The 18,768-nt window shown below is 42.0% G+C and overlaps 2 protein-coding genes across 7 annotated transcripts in view; both read right to left on the minus strand.

The window, feature by feature from the left end:
- Positions 1 to 18,768, minus strand: part of rps16 (ribosomal protein S16) — a 329,498-nt gene that overhangs the window by 179,658 nt on the left and 131,072 nt on the right. The gene's annotated exons all lie outside the window — the stretch shown is intronic.
- ppfia2 (PTPRF interacting protein alpha 2) overlaps positions 1 to 18,768 on the minus strand; it is a 206,791-nt gene that overhangs the window by 25,125 nt on the left and 162,898 nt on the right. For all 6 annotated transcript variants that reach the window (XM_072674092.1, XM_072674091.1, XM_072674090.1 and 3 more), the window contains 6 exons: positions 17,443 to 17,660; positions 12,722 to 12,962; positions 10,465 to 10,494; positions 10,232 to 10,359; positions 9,510 to 9,688; positions 9,076 to 9,166 (listed from right to left, as the gene is read on the minus strand). In XM_072674092.1, coding sequence (XP_072530193.1) covers positions 9,076 to 9,166; positions 9,510 to 9,688; positions 10,232 to 10,359; positions 10,465 to 10,494; positions 12,722 to 12,962; positions 17,443 to 17,660 — 887 coding nt within the window. The remainder of the gene's footprint in view (positions 1 to 9,075; positions 9,167 to 9,509; positions 9,689 to 10,231; positions 10,360 to 10,464; positions 10,495 to 12,721; positions 12,963 to 17,442; positions 17,661 to 18,768) is intronic.

Raw genomic sequence — 18,768 nt, forward strand, 5'->3', positions numbered from 1 at the left:
CACACTTCCTATAAACAGTAAAACCAGAGAACCTGATCATGTAGGGTGCTCTCTTATTTGGAACAAATACAGCTAATATACAGTAGATGTGAGTGAAATGTTATGGATTTAACGCTCCCAGCTCTCATGTACTCATTTAAATGGGCTATTTTGCTCTCAGCAAGCTTTGCATGACTGTTTCCAAGATATTAAATGTTGTGAATATCCAAAATGTTTTAAAACTATCCAGGAATCTCTGCATTATTGCTGACTCGTGGTCAGAGCTACATTCACGTTTACACTGAAGGCCTTTAGCTGAAGCTCTTCTCCAGAGTGACGAACAGCAGAGCTTCACTGTTCACTCAGGAAATTCCCTCAGCTAGTTTATAAAGACTAGAATCCAGAAGATCCTCTAAGCTTAGACTCTGCTAAACACAGCCGTCAGTCTGAAGACCACAATACTCCACACACACTAGAAAAGGAGGGTCTCCAGTCTGAGCTTGAAGACAGCGAGCTTTTATCAACTCACAATAATCAATAATAATAAGTTCAAATCCATTCTATCATTTAAGGCCTTGGAAACAGTCGTCATGCTTTTATCACCTCACATATTGATTACTGTTATTCTCTGAATAAGGGATTTACTCAGTCAGCTCTGTCACGCTTGCAGCTGGTCCAGAATACGGCAGCTAGGCTTTTAACAGGACCCCGGAGAAGGGAAACCATCACACCTGTACTGGCCACCCCTTCACTGGTTACCAGTTCAATATTGGTGTTTTTAAAAAGCTCTGAATGGTGACCTCTTATTATATTTAACCTCACGTGTCTTACTCTACAGGTGGCAGAGCTTTCTCCCTGTCTAAGGATGTGGTCTACAGCCGATGCTTTTCAGGCTTTTAGGACCTGAGGCTCAGGCTTTTTCCTCTTTCATGGTCGTATAGCTCTTTTATGGTTTATGTCCAGGTAATATTCAGATTTTCACATTTTATTTATTCTATTTATTCGTTTGTAGTTTGTGTTTTGTTGTCTTGGTGTCTTTGTGGTTTGTTGTAATTGCACAGCTCTTTGTTTGGCTTTGAAGTCTTTAAATGTGCTTATATAGAAATATAGACTGATTTGACTTGACTATCCGGATCTTTTGGAAATCTGCTCGAGTGAGGAACAGAGCTGGTCATTCTGTGCTTCCTACTGTGACTCTAACTCCTGATTAGGACAGATTTATCTCCATAATCCATAACATCAGATTCACAGTCTGATTTCTGACAGGACAGAAAAGTCTGACTCTGCGGGGTTGTTTACATTGATGGTTAATCACTGCGTGGTCATTCAAGCATATTCAGACTGGATTCGTTTCTCAGGGGGACGTTTTAACTCTTCTCCTCATGTCCGGACGGCAATGTGACGGTTGTCACCCGATCGCATTCCCAACAGCCGTGATCGAACGGTCAAAGAGCCACTGCTTTAATAACGGTCCGATTCCATTTTCCTTTCAGAAAGTTTTTGTTTAGTGAATCAGAAAGGGTTTAATATCCAAAGGAGGAGCTCTGATACGTGTGCTCAGAGGCTAATGCTGCGTTCCATTCACCCACAAGTTTCAGAGTTTAGCACAACTGGTTTGACGAACCAGTGTTTTATGGCGAATCTAACCAGAAAATGTCCCACTTTTTATGTCCCAGGTTAGCACTGTCCAAAGTTAGCAAGGTTAGCACTGCCCCAGGTTAGCATGGTTGGCGATACCAGCTGATAACGATGCATTATGCTGTATTTTACTCATCCAAACACCATGGAAACAGGCCCACAGATTGGACACGTCTGTAGAGCTGGTGTGGTGCTGGTGTAGTGTGGTTGGTGTGGCGCAACAGATGCCATCAGTACCTGCCAGTGAGCTACCGCACCATGTGGGAGACTGGGGTTCGATTCCCGGTCTGGGTGACTATGGTGCATTATGCCAATAAGAGTCATTGGGCAAGACTCCTAACACTACATTGGCCCACCTCTGTGATACGAGTACCCTTGTAAGTCGCTCTGGATAAGAGCGTCAGCTAAATGCTGTAATAAACCGTATACTGCTTGTACTACTGTTGATGTGCGGTGCCGCCATCTTGACTTTATAAACACAGGGTTGGTGAGGCTCTGTCGACTTTCCCGGTGTTGTATTTAAAATGTCCTACTTAGAACTCTAAACCTACTTAGTTTAAAAAGCATGTAGCATTAGCAGCCACTGCTAAATGTATCAGACAATCGCTACGTTCAGTGAAAAACAGCAGGTAGTTCATAAAAATATGAATAACCTACTGTTATATATCTATATATAAGTATTTTACTACATTGGGCAGTACTTATTCTGTGCCATATCGTTAGCATTAAAATACAATTATTATTATTATTATTATTATTAGCTAAGTGAATAGTCCCAATAACTCAACTTTAGCTTTAGCTAAGGCCCTTAAAGCCCCCGTGATCATCTACAACCCACCCCAGATGCAGCACATAGAGCATAGGTTGAAAAACAACGAGACTTCCTTCAATTCCTTCAAAGCTAGAACATCTGTTTCTACAGGCGGATCAAAGTTCTCAGGAGCTCCTGTTCCATTTTTCTACTGTTTTCAAAATGCTGACACCACAAGGCGCCTGAGAGACTGAAATTTGGCAGAAAAAAAAGGCCATTCATTATTGAAAATGGACCTTAATATCTCATTAGCACCCTCATAAAGTCTGCGCCTGCCGAATCTGAGGAAACGCCACCCCTAAAATCTGATTACGCCGCCCAAGAGTTAGCGAAACGAAGGACAGATTTGAAAATGGAAAACTGGTGGAGCGTCTGCAGGCACTTGGCTAATGAACAAAGGACAGACATTAAGATACAGCGCTTAAAGGGACAGCTTGGGAAGAAATGCTAACATGGCTGACAACAGACAGACGCTGGCCACGCAAGAAAGCAGTCAGCATGACTAAGACTGCTAACTTCCGCTGCTAGCTTCCAGACACCAATCAGCCATAACATTAATACCACGGACTCTAATAGGCATGGACTTTACAAGACCTCGCCACGGGACACCTTCAGACATTAGCAGCAGACCCTTTAGGTCCTATGAGGAAGTTGTGAGGTGGGGCCTCCATGAGCAGGTCACTGGTTGACTGGCTGTCCTTCCTTACAGCTCTTTTGTTTCTGACCACTGCATAGCAGGACCTGCCTGATGTTCTGGAGATGTTCTGACCCAGTTGTCTAGAACATCACAGTTTGCTTGACAGGAACCAGTGGAAGCAGATATTATCAGTGCTATTCACTTCAACTGTCAGTGGTGGTACTAATGTTATGGCTGATCTGTGTACATTGTGAGCTACGTTAGCAATTCTACCCGACTAGCCCTGTAAGTGGCATGTGATACAGTAAGGCAACGGTAAGTGGACAGTGAACAGTGTGCTGGATGTTCCTCCCTCAGAGGATGAGTTACTAATGCAGGAACACATTTCAGTGCAAAGTAAGGACACTTGAATACAGAGCTGAGCGATGAGCAGTTTAACGGCTGGTAGAGAGAAAGACGCTCACGCTCTGCGGCCAGATTTACTACTGAATTTGAGCAAAACCACTTCAGCAGTCATTGTCTGCTACTGAGGATTCTACCGGCACTGTCCGGTACAGGCCAGTTCAGGATGGTCACAGCACTGCACAGGGAGTTATTAAAAATGGACCCTATGTATAATCCTATTTCAACATCGGACAATAATTAGGACTACCTACTTTGGACATACACTATATTGACAAAAGTATTGGGACGCTTCCACATAGGAGGTTTTTAGACACCCCATTCTAAACCCATAGGCTGTATTAGTATAGAGCTGGTCCCCTTTGCTCTAAGCTCTAACAGCAGCAGCAGGTCTGGAGGCTTCTCTGCACTCTGCTCTGAGCTCAGCACCCGGCCCTGACCCCGCTCTGTAACTTTACGTGGTCTGACAGACACTCTGTGGATACTGAGCTGCTCTCTGTGAGCTGTTCCTCCTAAACTCTTCCACTGTTCAATAATAACACCACTCACAGCTGATGGAGGAAGATCTAGGAGGGAGGAAATTTCACCAGCTGACTTGTTGTTGTTGGTGCAGCGGTGTCTCCTATTACATACAGAACCACGCTGGAGTTCAGTGAGCTCTGTAGAACCTCCCGTTCTTTCACTGATGTGTGGAAAAAAGGCAGACTGCAAGACTAGGGGCTGGATTTTACACACCTGTGGCTGAATGGGACTGAATCAGACACCTGGATTCAGTGATTAGGAGATGTGTCCCAGTACTTTTGTCCATAGAGTGTATATATTGCTATTATTGAATGTACAACAGATGTGCTGTTGGTTGGTGGATACCAAATGGTGTGTGAAAGGCTCCTCCCCAACTCCCCAACGTATCTCATCCAAAAGTACTGGATGGAGCTCCACCACCATCATTCCAGAGAACACAGCTCTTCCACTGCTCCACAGCTCAATGCTGGGGGGCTTTATATACACCCCTCTAGCTAACCCACGCCTGGCATTATTAGGCAGCATGGTGCCAATAGGTTCATGATGTTGATCTGCTCCACAGAGGGTCCTATTCTATTGGCAGTATTTCAGCAATAGGTGCAACTTAAAATAGCTAAATGCATTCATTAATAGGGGTGTCCACAAACATTTGGACATTGGGCTGTATTGAATCATTCTGTAGGGGTGCTGGACTGGATCTTTTGGAAGTGCAGTGCAGTGCTGTTACCCTCCTGTACCAGCTTTAGCGGATCTAGAACTTGGCTGATTAGGCCCTTGGGGTGTATTCAAGTGCAGTGATGAGGTCACCTTCTCCTTATCTTTACATGTTGATGTGATATGTTCAGGTTGACTGTTTTATGCATGACTGACATCCTCTGAACATACTGACGCTGGGGAGGGAGAGAACTGGTTATGACCATTAAAGAAAGAAAGAAAGCAAGAAGGAAAAGAAATCCGAAGAGTTGACGATCCATAACCAGAGATGGGACCTGGTTATTGCAATACAGAACACAATGCACGGACAGATACACTCACACACACACACACACACACACACCCCTACATACAAGGGCTGCAACTGAAGATCTGTAGATTTTTTAAAGTTGACCTCATCACTCATAATATTACAGAAACATTAGTAATGTATTACAGTCTGTCAGAATGAGCGTGTGGATCATATGAACATTATAGAGCATTATAGAGCGCCCCCTACTCTTCTTGTAGTGTATTACAGTCTGTCAGAATGAGCGTGTGGATCATATGATCATTATAGAGCATTATAGAGCACCCCCTACGCTTCCTGTAGTGTATTACAGTCTGTCAGAATGAGCGTGTGGATCATATGATTATTATAGAGCATTATAGAGCACCCCCTACTCTTCCTGTAGTGTATTACAGTCTGTCAGAATGAGCATGTGGATCAAATAAACATTATAGAGCATTATAGAGCACCCCCTACGCTTCCTGTAGTGTATTACAGTCTGTCAGAATGAGCGTGTGGATCAAATAAACATTATAGAGCATTATAGAGCACCCCCTATGCTTCCTGTAGTGTATTACAGTCTGTCAGAATGAGCGTGTGGATCAAATAAACATTATAAAGCATTATAGAGCGCCCCCTACGCTTCCTGTAGTGTATTACAGTCTGTCAGAATGAGCGTGTGGATCAAATAAACATTATAGAGCATTATAGAGCACCCCCTATGCTTCCTGTAGTGTATTACAGTCTGTCAGAATGAGCGTGTGGATCATATGAACATTATAGAGCATTATAGAGCACCCCCTACGCTTCCTGTAGTGTATTACAGTCTGTCAGAATGAGCGTGTGGATCATATGAACATTATAGAGCATTATAGAGCACCCCCTACTCTTCCTGTAGTGTATTACAGTCTGTCAGAATGAGCGTGTGGATCATATGAACATTATAGAGCATTATAGAGCACCCCCTACTCTTCCTGTAGTGTATTACAGTCTGTCAGAATGAGCGTGTGGATCATATGATCATTATAGAGCATTATAGAGCACCCCCTACGCTTCCTGTAGTGTATTACAGTCTGTCAGAATGAGCGTGTGGATCATATGATTATTATAGAGCATTATAGAGCACCCCCTACTCTTCCTGTAGTGTATTACAGTCTGTCAGAATGAGCGTGTGGATCAAATAAACATTATAGAGCATTATAGAGCACCCCCTATGCTTCCTGTAGTGTATTACAGTCTGTCAGAATGAGCGTGTGGATCAAATAAACATTATAAAGCATTATAGAGCGCCCCCTACGCTTCCTGTAGTGTATTACAGTCTGTCAGAATGAGCGTGTGGATCAAATAAACATTATAGAGCATTATAGAGCACCCCCTATGCTTCCTGTAGTGTATTACAGTCTGTCAGAATGAGCGTGTGGATCATATGAACATTATAGAGCATTATAGAGCACCCCCTACGCTTCCTGTAGTGTATTACAGTCTGTCAGAATGAGCGTGTGGATCATATGAACATTATAGAGCATTATAGAGCACCCCCTACTCTTCCTGTAGTGTATTACAGTCTGTCAGAATGAGCGTGTGGATCATATGAACATTATAGAGCATTATAGAGCACCCCCTACTCTTCCTGTAGTGTATTACAGTCTGTCAGAATGAGCGTGTGGATCATATGAACATTATAGAGCATTATAGAGCGCCCCCTACGCTTCCTGTAGTGTATTAGAGTCTGTCAGAATGAGCGTGTGGATCATATGATTATTATAGAGCATTATAGAGCGCCCCCTACGCTTCCTGTAGTGTATTACAGTCTGTCAGAATGAGCGTGTGGATCAAATAAACATTATAGAGCATTATAGAGCACCCCCTACGCTTCCTGTAGTGTATTACAGTCTGTCAGAATGAGCGTGTGGATCATATGAACATTATAGAGCATTATAGAGCGCCCCCTACGCTTCCTGTAGTGTATTAGAGTCTGTCAGAATGAGCGTGTGGATCATATGATTATTATAGAGCATTATAGAGCGCCCCCTACGCTTCCTGTAGTGTATTAGTGTAGGGTTAATATATTTTAGAGTGAAAATAAGTCTGATTAATTGATCGAGTCATTGATTAATTGACTGAAATAAAACGCTGAGTCTCTTTTCTTGTACCAAAATGAAAGTAACTGATGACTTGATCAGCTTTGCTGACTAATGGTTGCAGCCCTAACATGCACACACACCTGCACACACACACACACACCCCAGGAGAAAGGCCTCAACATAGCAGTTCAAGAACAGGCTGTTTTGAAGGCACACACAGAGCTCTCTCTCTCTCTCTCTCTCTCTCTCTCTCTCTCTCTCTCTCTCTTTTCCAGGCAGAGATGCACCCTCTACAGAACTGCAGAAGGGAAGAGTCACACCAACAGTCAAGTGAAAGAGAAGGCGGTGGGGATTGGGTTTGGGTGGGCGGCTGATGGAGAGATAGATAACACGTCTAACCCTTGGAAAATAGACACACGACGACAGAGCGCACAGAGACACATACACACACATACATACATACACACACACACACACACACACACACACAAACATACACATACATGAACATGGCGTCAACATGTGGAAAAATGCAGCAAGTCTCAGCAACACAAACCAAACTTACCCGCTGATACAGAATCAGATGAGGAAAGAAGAGGTAAAATGAGAGAGAGAGAGGAAGAGAGAGAGAGAGAGATAAAAAGAAAGAATGATGGGAGACAAAAATTAAATGTTTGTTATTGAGCATACTGTATGTACAGTCTTTTCTTTCCTTAATCTTATTCACTTTAATCCACTTTAAAGCGTGCACTAGCATCTCAAACCCCTGCTTTATGAAAGGCACTTGGGTGCAGATCTCTGGGTCTTGGCCTTTTCCAGTTTTTAAGGGTTGACTTATTCATAACCTCTGGCTTCATGGCAGTAGTTCTGATCATACAGCATGCAGAAACAATGAATATGCAATGGCACAGTGGAGACAAGTCTTCCGCCAGCATACGCCACGATACGACGGAACAGAAAAGCAAAGAAAGCAAGTCATTTCACACGGATTGGACACACAAACACACACTGGACACGGTGTGCTTCATCAGGCAGTTCAGTAAACATGCTCTGAAGGCATCAACATCATCATCATCATCATCATCAACACAGCAACCCATGAGAAGCAACAAGCACTCAGGCCTTCTGCTGTGGAGAGAAAAACACACCTCCAGTGTTACTGCAACAGCAATCGCACACATTCACAAACTCCACACCCTTCACTGCTCCCACTGTTTTATGCTACAACACACACACACACACACATACACACATACGCACACTTTGCTGTGTGCTGTTATGCTGCACGATGGCACGGGTGTTCCATCTGGAACCGGCACAGATGCAATCAACTGTTGCAGATGTACCTTCTACTCAACAAGTGAGATGTAGAAGTAAAATACACACACAGTGACTGTTGTGTTATATGTCTTATATACACACACACACACACACACACACACAATTCTGTAACATGGTGATTAGTAGCTGGCACAAGGCATTACATACAACTACAGTCGTGTGCAAATGTCTGGGCACCCTGAGTGTAAATGCATGAACACGTGTACACTGAGGTACATTACAGTAATTGGGCATTACTGGAGGATGTGACGTATTAGCACTTACAACTATACGCTGATCCTGGAGTTTCACCAGGGGTGCCCAAACTTTTGCACAACTACTGGGACCACTACTGCAGATCTACATGCTCTTCCCTGAATTATCCATCTACTTTCACTTTGAAAACGTCCAAAAACAAAAGCTGTATTAGTGCTGTCTGGTCTGACACTGTGGAGGAACCTCTTGTGGTGCTTTGAGGAACCTAAAAAAGGTTCCTTGAAGGTTCCTCAAGGCATCTTAAGAGGTTCCTCCACAGTTCCTCAAGCACTAAAAGCAGTGCTAAAGTTCCTAAAGCACTGCTTTACTGTAGTTGCTGTATGCTTGTCTGAGCAGGATTTTGGTAATATGCAAATGGACCCCCAGGGCTTATGGAGGTGTAACTGTCGGCCATTCTGTGCAGTGTTCTGAGCGTGACACTCACTTCTTCTTCAGCCTGCGGTCCTTCTCTGCCTGCGTGCCCAGTTTACCCACAGCAATGTCCTGACCCAGCAGCTCCGGATCAGACACGTTTCCTAAAGAATGAGAGGATTCGACAGTCAGAACACGATCAAACACAACATGAGGAAAGAGGAAAAGAAGCAGAAATAAACTGATAAATAAAAGAATATTTAACTGAATTAAATGTCATAATATATATATTTATATTTCATCGCTGTCACGCAAGAACCTCCACTTTTGTCATTTTTCACTTTTCTCTATAATGAGGAATCATGGACCATAATCAGGAATAATGGACCAATAGAAATGCTCCAAAATGATATATATATATATATATATATATATATATATATATATATATATATATATATATATATAGACACAGAGAGAGAGAGAGAGAGAGGTGCAGTATTGTACCTTGGCCTGGTCCCATTAGCTCTTTCCCCAGCTGTCCCAGTCTGCCTTTCTCCTTCTTCCCGAACAGCCGGCCGATGGAGGACTTTATTCCTTTTTTCTTCGGCTGTTTGTGCAGCGAGTCCTGGCTGCTCGCTACACTGCTTAGTGCACTGGCTTCAGTCTCTAATGCAGCAGCCAGACTGTAAAACACACTCACAAACACACACACACACAATACAGACAACATTCAGGCTTCAGGATGGCTGCTACTGTTTGAAGCTACGTGACATTTCATCCATTCCTGTAGGTAACAGTGTGTCATACAATGCCACTGTTAGCACTGTGCTAACTGCATGCTGTCTAACACATCACACACTCGCCTCAAAGCGCGTGGAGGTGTTCAGTAATCTTATCTAATAGACTTATAGATTGTATGGCATCTGAAGGTAGAGCAGCATGTGGGCTGAGGCGGTGGAGTAATACTGCAGGATTTTACACTAGTATGACTCTATGGGTTACGCAGCGTAACACAACAGCTCTGGAGAGAGGGTCTCGTCCTGCAGCTCCACCACCAAAGCTCCATAGTAGCGGTAGCACCCGCATTCCGGCCCGGAGTGGGAATGATGGAGATGCCTAGAGCATGAGAGTGATGCTGAAGCTGCTGATTTAAGGTACAGCTGATGCTGAAGGCTGCTGTAGGTGTAACCCAGGTGGAGGTGTAATAGTGCAGGTGTGTAACTCACCGTGCGTCATTGTGTGAGGATGCTGGGAGTGTGTGTGTCATGCGGACTTGGCGTGGCGTGGGAGGAGGAGAGGTTTCACACTTGATGGTGGCTTTGTCCTCCCGGCCATCCTCATCTACTGCTGCAATCTAAAAAACATACACACACACACACACACATACATATATATATATATATAGACCAGTCACTTGCAGGCCACTCAATATGAACTCTGTGCTGTAGAGCTGCTGTACCTTTCTCCTGTGCTTCCTCAGGTCACTGGGCTGAAACACAGACAACAGAGAGGGTTATTAACTACACTGAGATTCCAACACCACCCACATCCATAATCAGAGTGAACTCATGAAATTTGACATATATTTTCTTAGGTTTTAGGCCCCTAATCCCACTACTGTAAACCCCGTCTCTCAGCAGTGAGATGGTGTTTACTGCAGAAGCTCCATTAGATCTCATCAGATCAGATAAAGCAGGTGAAGATAAATCCAGTAAAAAGGAGAAACAAGAGCTTCTCATTCTGAAGAAAGAAAGTAGTGAGATCTTGTCGGTGAGCTAGTCTGAAGAACAGAGCTCGGTTCCTCCAGGTTTCTCCTGGACGCCCCCAGTCCAGCCAGCACAGCGTGGAGGATGTGTTCAACTCCATCAGCAGCAGCAGCAGCAGCTCACCTGATTTACCATCATTAAGCCCTGATTTACCACCAAACCAGGTGTTGATCTGAGGAGAACTCTAAATAACACTAGACTCCATGAGAGAGGAGAACTTTGGAGATGTTCTAATGATGATCACAGTGATGGAGAACCTCCATCACTATTAGTGTTTATTCTAATATCAGTGTTTTACTGAGGAGATAAACACCCACTGCTCAGATCAGCAGATTTAACTTCTGATATAGAAGAGTGTGGGAAATGTAAGCACAGTACTGTATATACACAAAGGCTTAGGCACCCCTGATCAGAGTCCATGTATGAATGTCCATGTCTGCAGATTCTAATACACAGTTACTGTTTACTTACTGAAATTTAACATATTGGGAAATAATAAAACATAATATATATATATTAATTTGACCTAATTTCTGAACCTGTATCCATACTTTTGGGTTAAAGTGTGTGCCTTGTATCAGAGACTGGCCAATATCAGCACTAAGCTGGTCAGTACTGATGACCCATGGTTTGACCTGTGTCAGTATATCGCTGCTGTCCAATGAAAACGTCTGGACCGTTTTTCTCCATGGTTTGAACTCTGGAGCTGCTTCTGTACACCGTGTAAAGAATTCTGGATGAATGGACCAATAGAAATGCTCTAAATTAAAATATTTTACATTAATTTCCGTTGAAAGTTAAGAAGGTTAAAGGTTTTTTCCTCCTCCTGGAAATTTGCCATTTTGGAAATTTTGGAAATACATGTTTTTCATTTGGAATCGATGATATACTGCGCCCCATTTTTTTTCTATTTTTGTTTTAGATGATTTAATAATTTATGTATTTATTTTTAATTAATTATGTTTTTATTTTGACGTTGAGACGAGGTCAGCAGTGGCTTGTACCTCGCAACTCTCCTATGGAGGCCAGTGAGGGGCTGCAGTTCTTTCAATGTTACCCCTGCCTGGGTGGTCCCCGCGCTACAGCACCATCACAGTGTCCCTGTTTCTCCATTTGAGAGTAATGTCTCTCACTGTGGTTCACTGCAGACCTAGAGCCTTACCCACGGCTCTCGAACCCTTTCCAGACTGTATTTTCCACTTCTGTATTTGAATCTCTTCAGAACGTGGCGTTATGAGCTTCCTTTAAGACCCTAGCCTGCTTCACGCTGCCGGACCGCTGCAGTGTGTGTTTATTTGTTGGATTATCTATAACATTTAAATATGAAGAAAGAAAAAATTGATATACTGATCATTTATCGCCATGAATAATTGATAATTAGCAAATATTCTGATTTCCCATCTATTGAAGAGCCTCCTGTTTATTGATATGACAGTAATATCTGAACTACACTGGAGGGCAATGTGTCCAAACCTCACTTTTTTAACATCAGAATACTACAGAAATAAGCATCTCGCTCTTGCTATGGATCTAAATCGTAATATTTATTAAAATAAATAATAAAGCTGTGAATTTCTGCCATTTATTGTGGGTTAAGACGTGTGACCTGAAGCATGACCAGCAACTGACCATCAGGGCCAAGATTCCTGAAAGCATTGTGCCAAGATCAGGGCTAAGCGTCTCTTAACTGGGAGAGAGAGCGTTCAGTGTGATGCTCGCTCGATCGTTTATGAATTACCTGTGTGTCAAGATGCTTCACTGGACAAAACTACTGGACCATAAAATGAAAGATGGAAAAATAAGTATAAAATGATTATTATTGATTATTGATTATTGGATTTTTTAGCCCCATAAAAGCAGAATCAGTATCAGCCACAGCGTGTTCATATCAGCCAGGCTCTGCTGTGTGTGTGTGTGTGTAAGCTTTAGTGTGTGTGTGTGTCTGTGTACCAGGGTCATGACCCCCATGCGCTCCATGTCGCGTGCGGGGCTGCGGGGAGTGAGTTTGGGGGTTGAATGGCCGCTGGGTGGTGATGACGAGGCCAGTGATGAAGCTGTAGCGGAGGCGGTGATGGAGGCTGCAGGGTGATGAGCTCGAGCCAGGTTTAATCCCTCCAGACTCACACTGGCTACACGGTTCTCTATCTCCTCCGCCCGCAGCTCCGTCGACTCCTTCTCCTCCTGGATCAGCCTGGACACACACACACACACACACACACACACACACACACACAACACCCCACTTCAGCAGCTCTGCCAGGGGAATATGTAGATAACACAAGCTTGTATCTCACAGGTTAGCGCTGAAGCTAATGTAGCTAATAAGTAACTCTAGCTTGAGCTCCAGTAATTACCACTGGAGCTAATTAAGCTAATACGCAAAAGAAACTTGCATCCCACCGATTAGCACTAGAGCTAATGTGGCTAATTAGTAATACAAGCTTGTATCTCACAGGTTAGCGCTGGAGCTAACATAGCTAATATGTAAAAGAAGCCAGCTGCGCAACGATTAGCCCTGGAGCTAACGGAACTAATTAGTACTGCAAGCTTGTATCACACTAATTAGCACTGGAGCTAATATAGCTTATAAGTAATATAAGCGTGTACTGCAGTAATTAGCGCTGAAGCTAATGTAGCTAATAAGTAATATAAGCGTGTACTGCAGTAATTAGCACTGGAGCTAATATAGCTTATAAGTAATATAAGCGTGTACTGCAGTAATTAGCGCTGAAGCTAATGTAGCTAATAAGTAATATAAGCTTGTACTGCAGTAATTAGCACTGAAGCTAATGTAGCTAATAAGTAATATAAGCTTGTACTGCAGTAATTAGCGCTGGAGCTAATGTCGCTAATAAGTAATATAAGCGTGTACTGCAGTAATTAGCGCTGAAGCTAATGTCGCTAATAAGTAATATAAGCTTGTATCACACTAATTAGCACTGGAGCTAATGTAGCTAATAAGTAATATAAGCGTGTACTGCAGTAATTAGCGCTGAAGCTAATGTAGCTAATAAGTAATATAAGCGTGTACTGCAGTAATTAGCGCTGAAGCTAATGTAGCTAATAAGTAATATAAGCGTGTACTGCAGTAATTAGCACTGAAGCTAATGTAGCTAATAAGTAATACAAGCGTGTACTGCAGTAATTAGCGCTGGAGCTAATGTAGCTAATAAGTAATATAAGCGTGTACTGCAGTAATTAGCGCTGAAGCTAATGTAGCTAATAAGTAATATAAGCGTGTACTGCAGTATTTAGCGCTGAAGCTAATGTCGCTAATAAGTAATATAAGCGTGTACTGCAGTAATTAGCACTGAAGCTAATGTCGCTAATAAGTAATATAAGCGTGTACTGCAGTAATTAGCGCTGAAGCTAATGTCGCTAATAAGTAATATAAGCTTGTATCACACTAATTAGCACTGGAGCTAATGTAGCTAATAAGTAATATAAGCTTGTACTGCAGTAATTAGCGCTGGAGCTAATGTCGCTAATAAGTAATATAAGCGTGTACTGCAGTAATTAGCGCTGAAGCTAATGTCGCTAATAAGTAATATAAGCTTGTATCACACTAATTAGCGCTGGAGCTAATGTAGCTAATAAGTAATATAAGCTTGTACTGCAGTAATTAGCGCTGGAGCTAATGTCGCTAATAAGTAATATAAGCGTGTACTGCAGTAATTAGCGCTGAAGCTAATGTCGCTAATAAGTAATATAAGCTTGTATCACACTAATTAGCACTGGAGCTAATGTAGCTAATAAGTAATATAAGCGTGTACTGCAGTAATTAGCGCTGAAGCTAATGTAGCTAATAAGTAATATAAGCGTGTACTGCAGTAATTAGCGCTGAAGCTAATGTAGCTAATAAGTAATATAAGCGTGTACTGCAGTAATTAGCGCTGAAGCTAATGTAGCTAATAAGTAATATAAGCGTGTACTGCAGTAATTAGCGCTGAAGCTAATGTAGCTAATAAGTAATATAAGCGTGTACTGCAGTAATTAGCACTGAAGCTAATGTAGCTAATAAGTAATATAAGCGTGTACTGCAGTAATTAGCGCTGGAGCTAATGTAGCTAATAAGTAATATAAGCGTGTACTGCAGTAATTAGCGCTGAAGCTAATGTAGCTAATAAGTAATATAAGCGTGTACTGCAGTATTTAGCGCTGAAGCTAATGTCGCTAATAAGTAATATAAGCTTGTATCACACTAATTAGCACTGGAGCTAATGTAGCTAATAAGTAATATAAGCGTGTACTGCAGTAATTAGCACTGAAGCTAATGTCGCTAATAAGTAATATAAGCGTGTACTGCAGTAATTAGCACTGAAGCTAATGTCGCTAATAAGTAATATAAGCGTGTACTGCAGTAATTAGCGCTGAAGCTAATGTAGCTAATAAGTAATATAAGCGTGTACTGCAGTAATTAGCACTGAAGCTAATGTCGCTAATAAGTAATATAAGCGTGTACTGCAGTAATTAGCACTGAAGCTAATGTAGCTAATAAGTAATATAAGCGTGTACTGCAGTAATTAGGGCTGAAGCTAATGTCGCTAATAAGTAATATAAGCGTGTACTGCAGTAATTAGCGCTGAAGCTAATGTAGCTAATAAGTAATATAAGCGTGTACTGCAGTAATTAGCACTGAAGCTAATGTCGCTAATAAGTAATATAAGCTTGTACTGCAGTAATTAGCGCTGAAGCTAATGTAGCTAATAAGTAATATAAGCGTGTACTGCAGTAATTAGGGCTGAAGCTAATGTCGCTAATAAGTAATATAAGCGTGTACTGCAGTAATTAGCGCTGAAGCTAATGTAGCTAATAAGTAATATAAGCTTGTACTGCAGTAATTAGCACTGGAGCTAATGTCGCTAATAAGTAATATAAGCGTGTACTGCAGTAATTAGCGCTGAAGCTAATGTAGCTAATAAGTAATATAAGCGTGTACTGCAGTAATTAGCGCTGGAGCTAATGTAGCTAATAAGTAATATAAGCTTGTACTGCAGTAATTAGCACTGGAGCTAATGTCGCTAATAAGTAATATAAGCGTGTACTGCAGTAATTAGCGCTGAAGCTAATGTAGCTAATAAGTAATATAAGCGTGTACTGCAGTAATTAGCGCTGAAGCTAATGTAGCTAATAAGTAATATAAGCGTGTACTGCAGTAATTAGCACTGGAGCTAATGTCGCTAATAAGTAATATAAGCGTGTACTGCAGTAATTAGCGCTGAAGCTAATGTAGCTAATAAGTAATATAAGCGTGTACTGCAGTAATTAGCACTGAAGCTAATGTAGCTAATAAGTAATATAAGCGTGTACTGCAGTAATTAGCACTGGAGCTAATGTAGCTAATAAGTAATATAAGCGTGTACTGCAGTAATTAGCACTGGAGCTAATGTAGCTAATAAGTAATATAAGCGTGTACTGCAGTAATTAGCGCTGAAGCTAATGTAGCTAATAAGTAATATAAGCGTGTACTGCAGTAATTAGCGCTGAAGCTAATGTAGCTAATAAGTAATATAAGCGTGTACTGCAGTAATTAGCGCTGAAGCTAATGTAGCTAATAAGTAATATAAGCTTGTACTGCAGTAATTAGCGCTGAAGCTAATGTAGCTAATAAGTAATATAAGCGTGTACTGCAGTAATTAGCACTGAAGCTAATGTAGCTAATAAGTAATATAAGCGTGTACTGCAGTAATTAGCACTGAAGCTAACGTAGCTAGCTTATAAGTAAAAGAAGCTTGTTCTCACAAATTAGCTTTGGTGCTAACATAGCTAATAAGTAATAGAATCTTGTATCCCACTGATTAGCAGTGGAGCTATAAGGCTAATATGGCTAACAAGTGATGGAAGCTTAAACCCCACCAACTAGCGTGATGCTAAAAATCAAGCTGCTACAGTTTACAGACATACAGTTAGCACCATGCTAGCTAACTGACGTACATACGGTGGGAGTGTATTATTTAGTGTAATTAACGTCAAATTAACGTAGAGAAATAAGAATGAAAAATATAACAAATTAAATTTAGCAAAAATGATGAGGCAACAGAAAATCAGCTGGAAATGAAAGAAAGAATAAAACTTAAGACAACATGATCAGACGGATACGGAAAACGCCACCAGAAATATAATAATAATAATATATAATATATAATAATATAATAATAAAATAATAATAATATAGTAATAATCAGAATAATTCAAAAACACTAATGAAAGAAGCCTCCTCAGCGTTCCTCTGCATTTCAGCAGGAGGCTGGAGGTTAAATCCTGCAGCTGTGTTTATTAAACTCAGACGGAGCCTCAGGCTCCTACAGAATAACGCAATCTCTGAGGTATGAAGGGTGCGTTAACGTCCACTGATGAAGATGAATGTAAAAAATCTGACAAGTGATTTTAATAAGAAATGCGAAGGCATCTATTTTTCATTAAACACTACATACACACATGTCATAAGTTTAAGGACACCATCATTATTATCATTATATTGCCCTTGAGGGATGAAGTGAGATCTTTTTAAACCCCGTCCCAGACTCCTCTGCATCTACACCCTTCTTTCTGAAGACCTCAGAGAGTTCTCTGGATCTGGTCATGGTGATCTTCTTTACCCCTTCTTCACCGGACTAAACGTCTGAGGTTTAACTGAGGTTGAACTGAGCAAGACGACCATGAGAACTAACCGAATTTCCTTGTTGATGGCGTCCAGCTGCTCCTGCAGCATCATGGCGAGCGTCTGAGCGTCAGAGTGACCGCCGGGGGACAGCAGGTCCATCGAGCTGAACAGGGTCTCCCTGTCATCATCGTCAATGTCCGACATTTCGGTATCACTCTCGAATGGATGACCGCCCAGAACGCCGAGCTGCTGCGACCTCCATTCGTGCTCGCCCAGAGACTTTGCCTACAGGGAGAGAGGGTTTGTTTAATTCCTACACAGTGTCAGAGTGAGCGTGTGGATCATATGAACATTATAGAGCATTATAGAGCGCCCCCTACGCTTCCTGTAGTGTATTACAGTCTGTCAGAATGAGCGTGTGGATCATATGAACATTATAGAGCATTATAGAGCGCCCCCTACACTTCCTGTAGTGTATTACAGTCTGTCAGAATGAGCGTGTGGATCATATGAACATTATAAAGCATTATAGAGCGCCCCCTATGCTTCCTGTAGTGTATTACAGTCTGTCAGAGTGAGCGTGTGGATCATATGAACATTATAGAGCATTATAGAGCGCCCCCTACGCTTCCTGTAGTGTATTACAGTCTGTCAGAGTGAGCGTGTGGATCATATGATTATTATAGAGCATTATAGAGCGCCCCCTACTCTTCCTGTAGTGTATTACAGTCTGTCAGAATGAGCGTGTGGATCATATGATTATAGAGCATTATAGAGCATTATAGAGCGCCCCCTACTCTTCCTGTAGTGTATTACAGTCTGTCAGAATGAGCGTGTGGATCATATGAAGATTATAGAGCATTATAGAGCGCCCCCTACGCTTCCTGTAGTGTATTACAGTCTGTCAGAATGAGCGTGTGGATCATATGAACATTATAGAGTATTGTAGAGCGCCCCCTACTCTTCCTGTAGTGTATTACAGTCTGTCAGAGTGAGCGTGTGGATCATATGAACATTATAGAGCATTATAGAGCGCCCCCTACGCTTCCTGTAGTGCATTACAGTCTGTCAGAATGAGCGTGTGGATCATATGAACATTATAGAGCATTATAGAGCGCCCCCTACGCTTCCTGTAGTGTATTACAGTCTGTCAGAATGAGCGTGTGGATCACATGAACATTATAGAGCATTATAGAGCGCCCCCTACGCTTCCTGTAGTGTATTACAGTCTGTCAGAGTGAGCGTGTGGATCATATGAACATTATAGAGCATTATAGAGCGCCCCCTACGCTTCCTGTAGTGTATTACAGTCTGTCAGAATGAGCGTGTGGATCACATGAACATTATAGAGCATTATAGAGCGCCCCCTACGCTTCCTGTAGTGTATTACAGT

This window comes from Salminus brasiliensis, chromosome 2 (assembly GCF_030463535.1).
Source record: "Salminus brasiliensis chromosome 2, fSalBra1.hap2, whole genome shotgun sequence".
In the NCBI taxonomy this organism is placed as follows: Eukaryota; Metazoa; Chordata; class Actinopteri; order Characiformes; family Bryconidae; genus Salminus; species Salminus brasiliensis.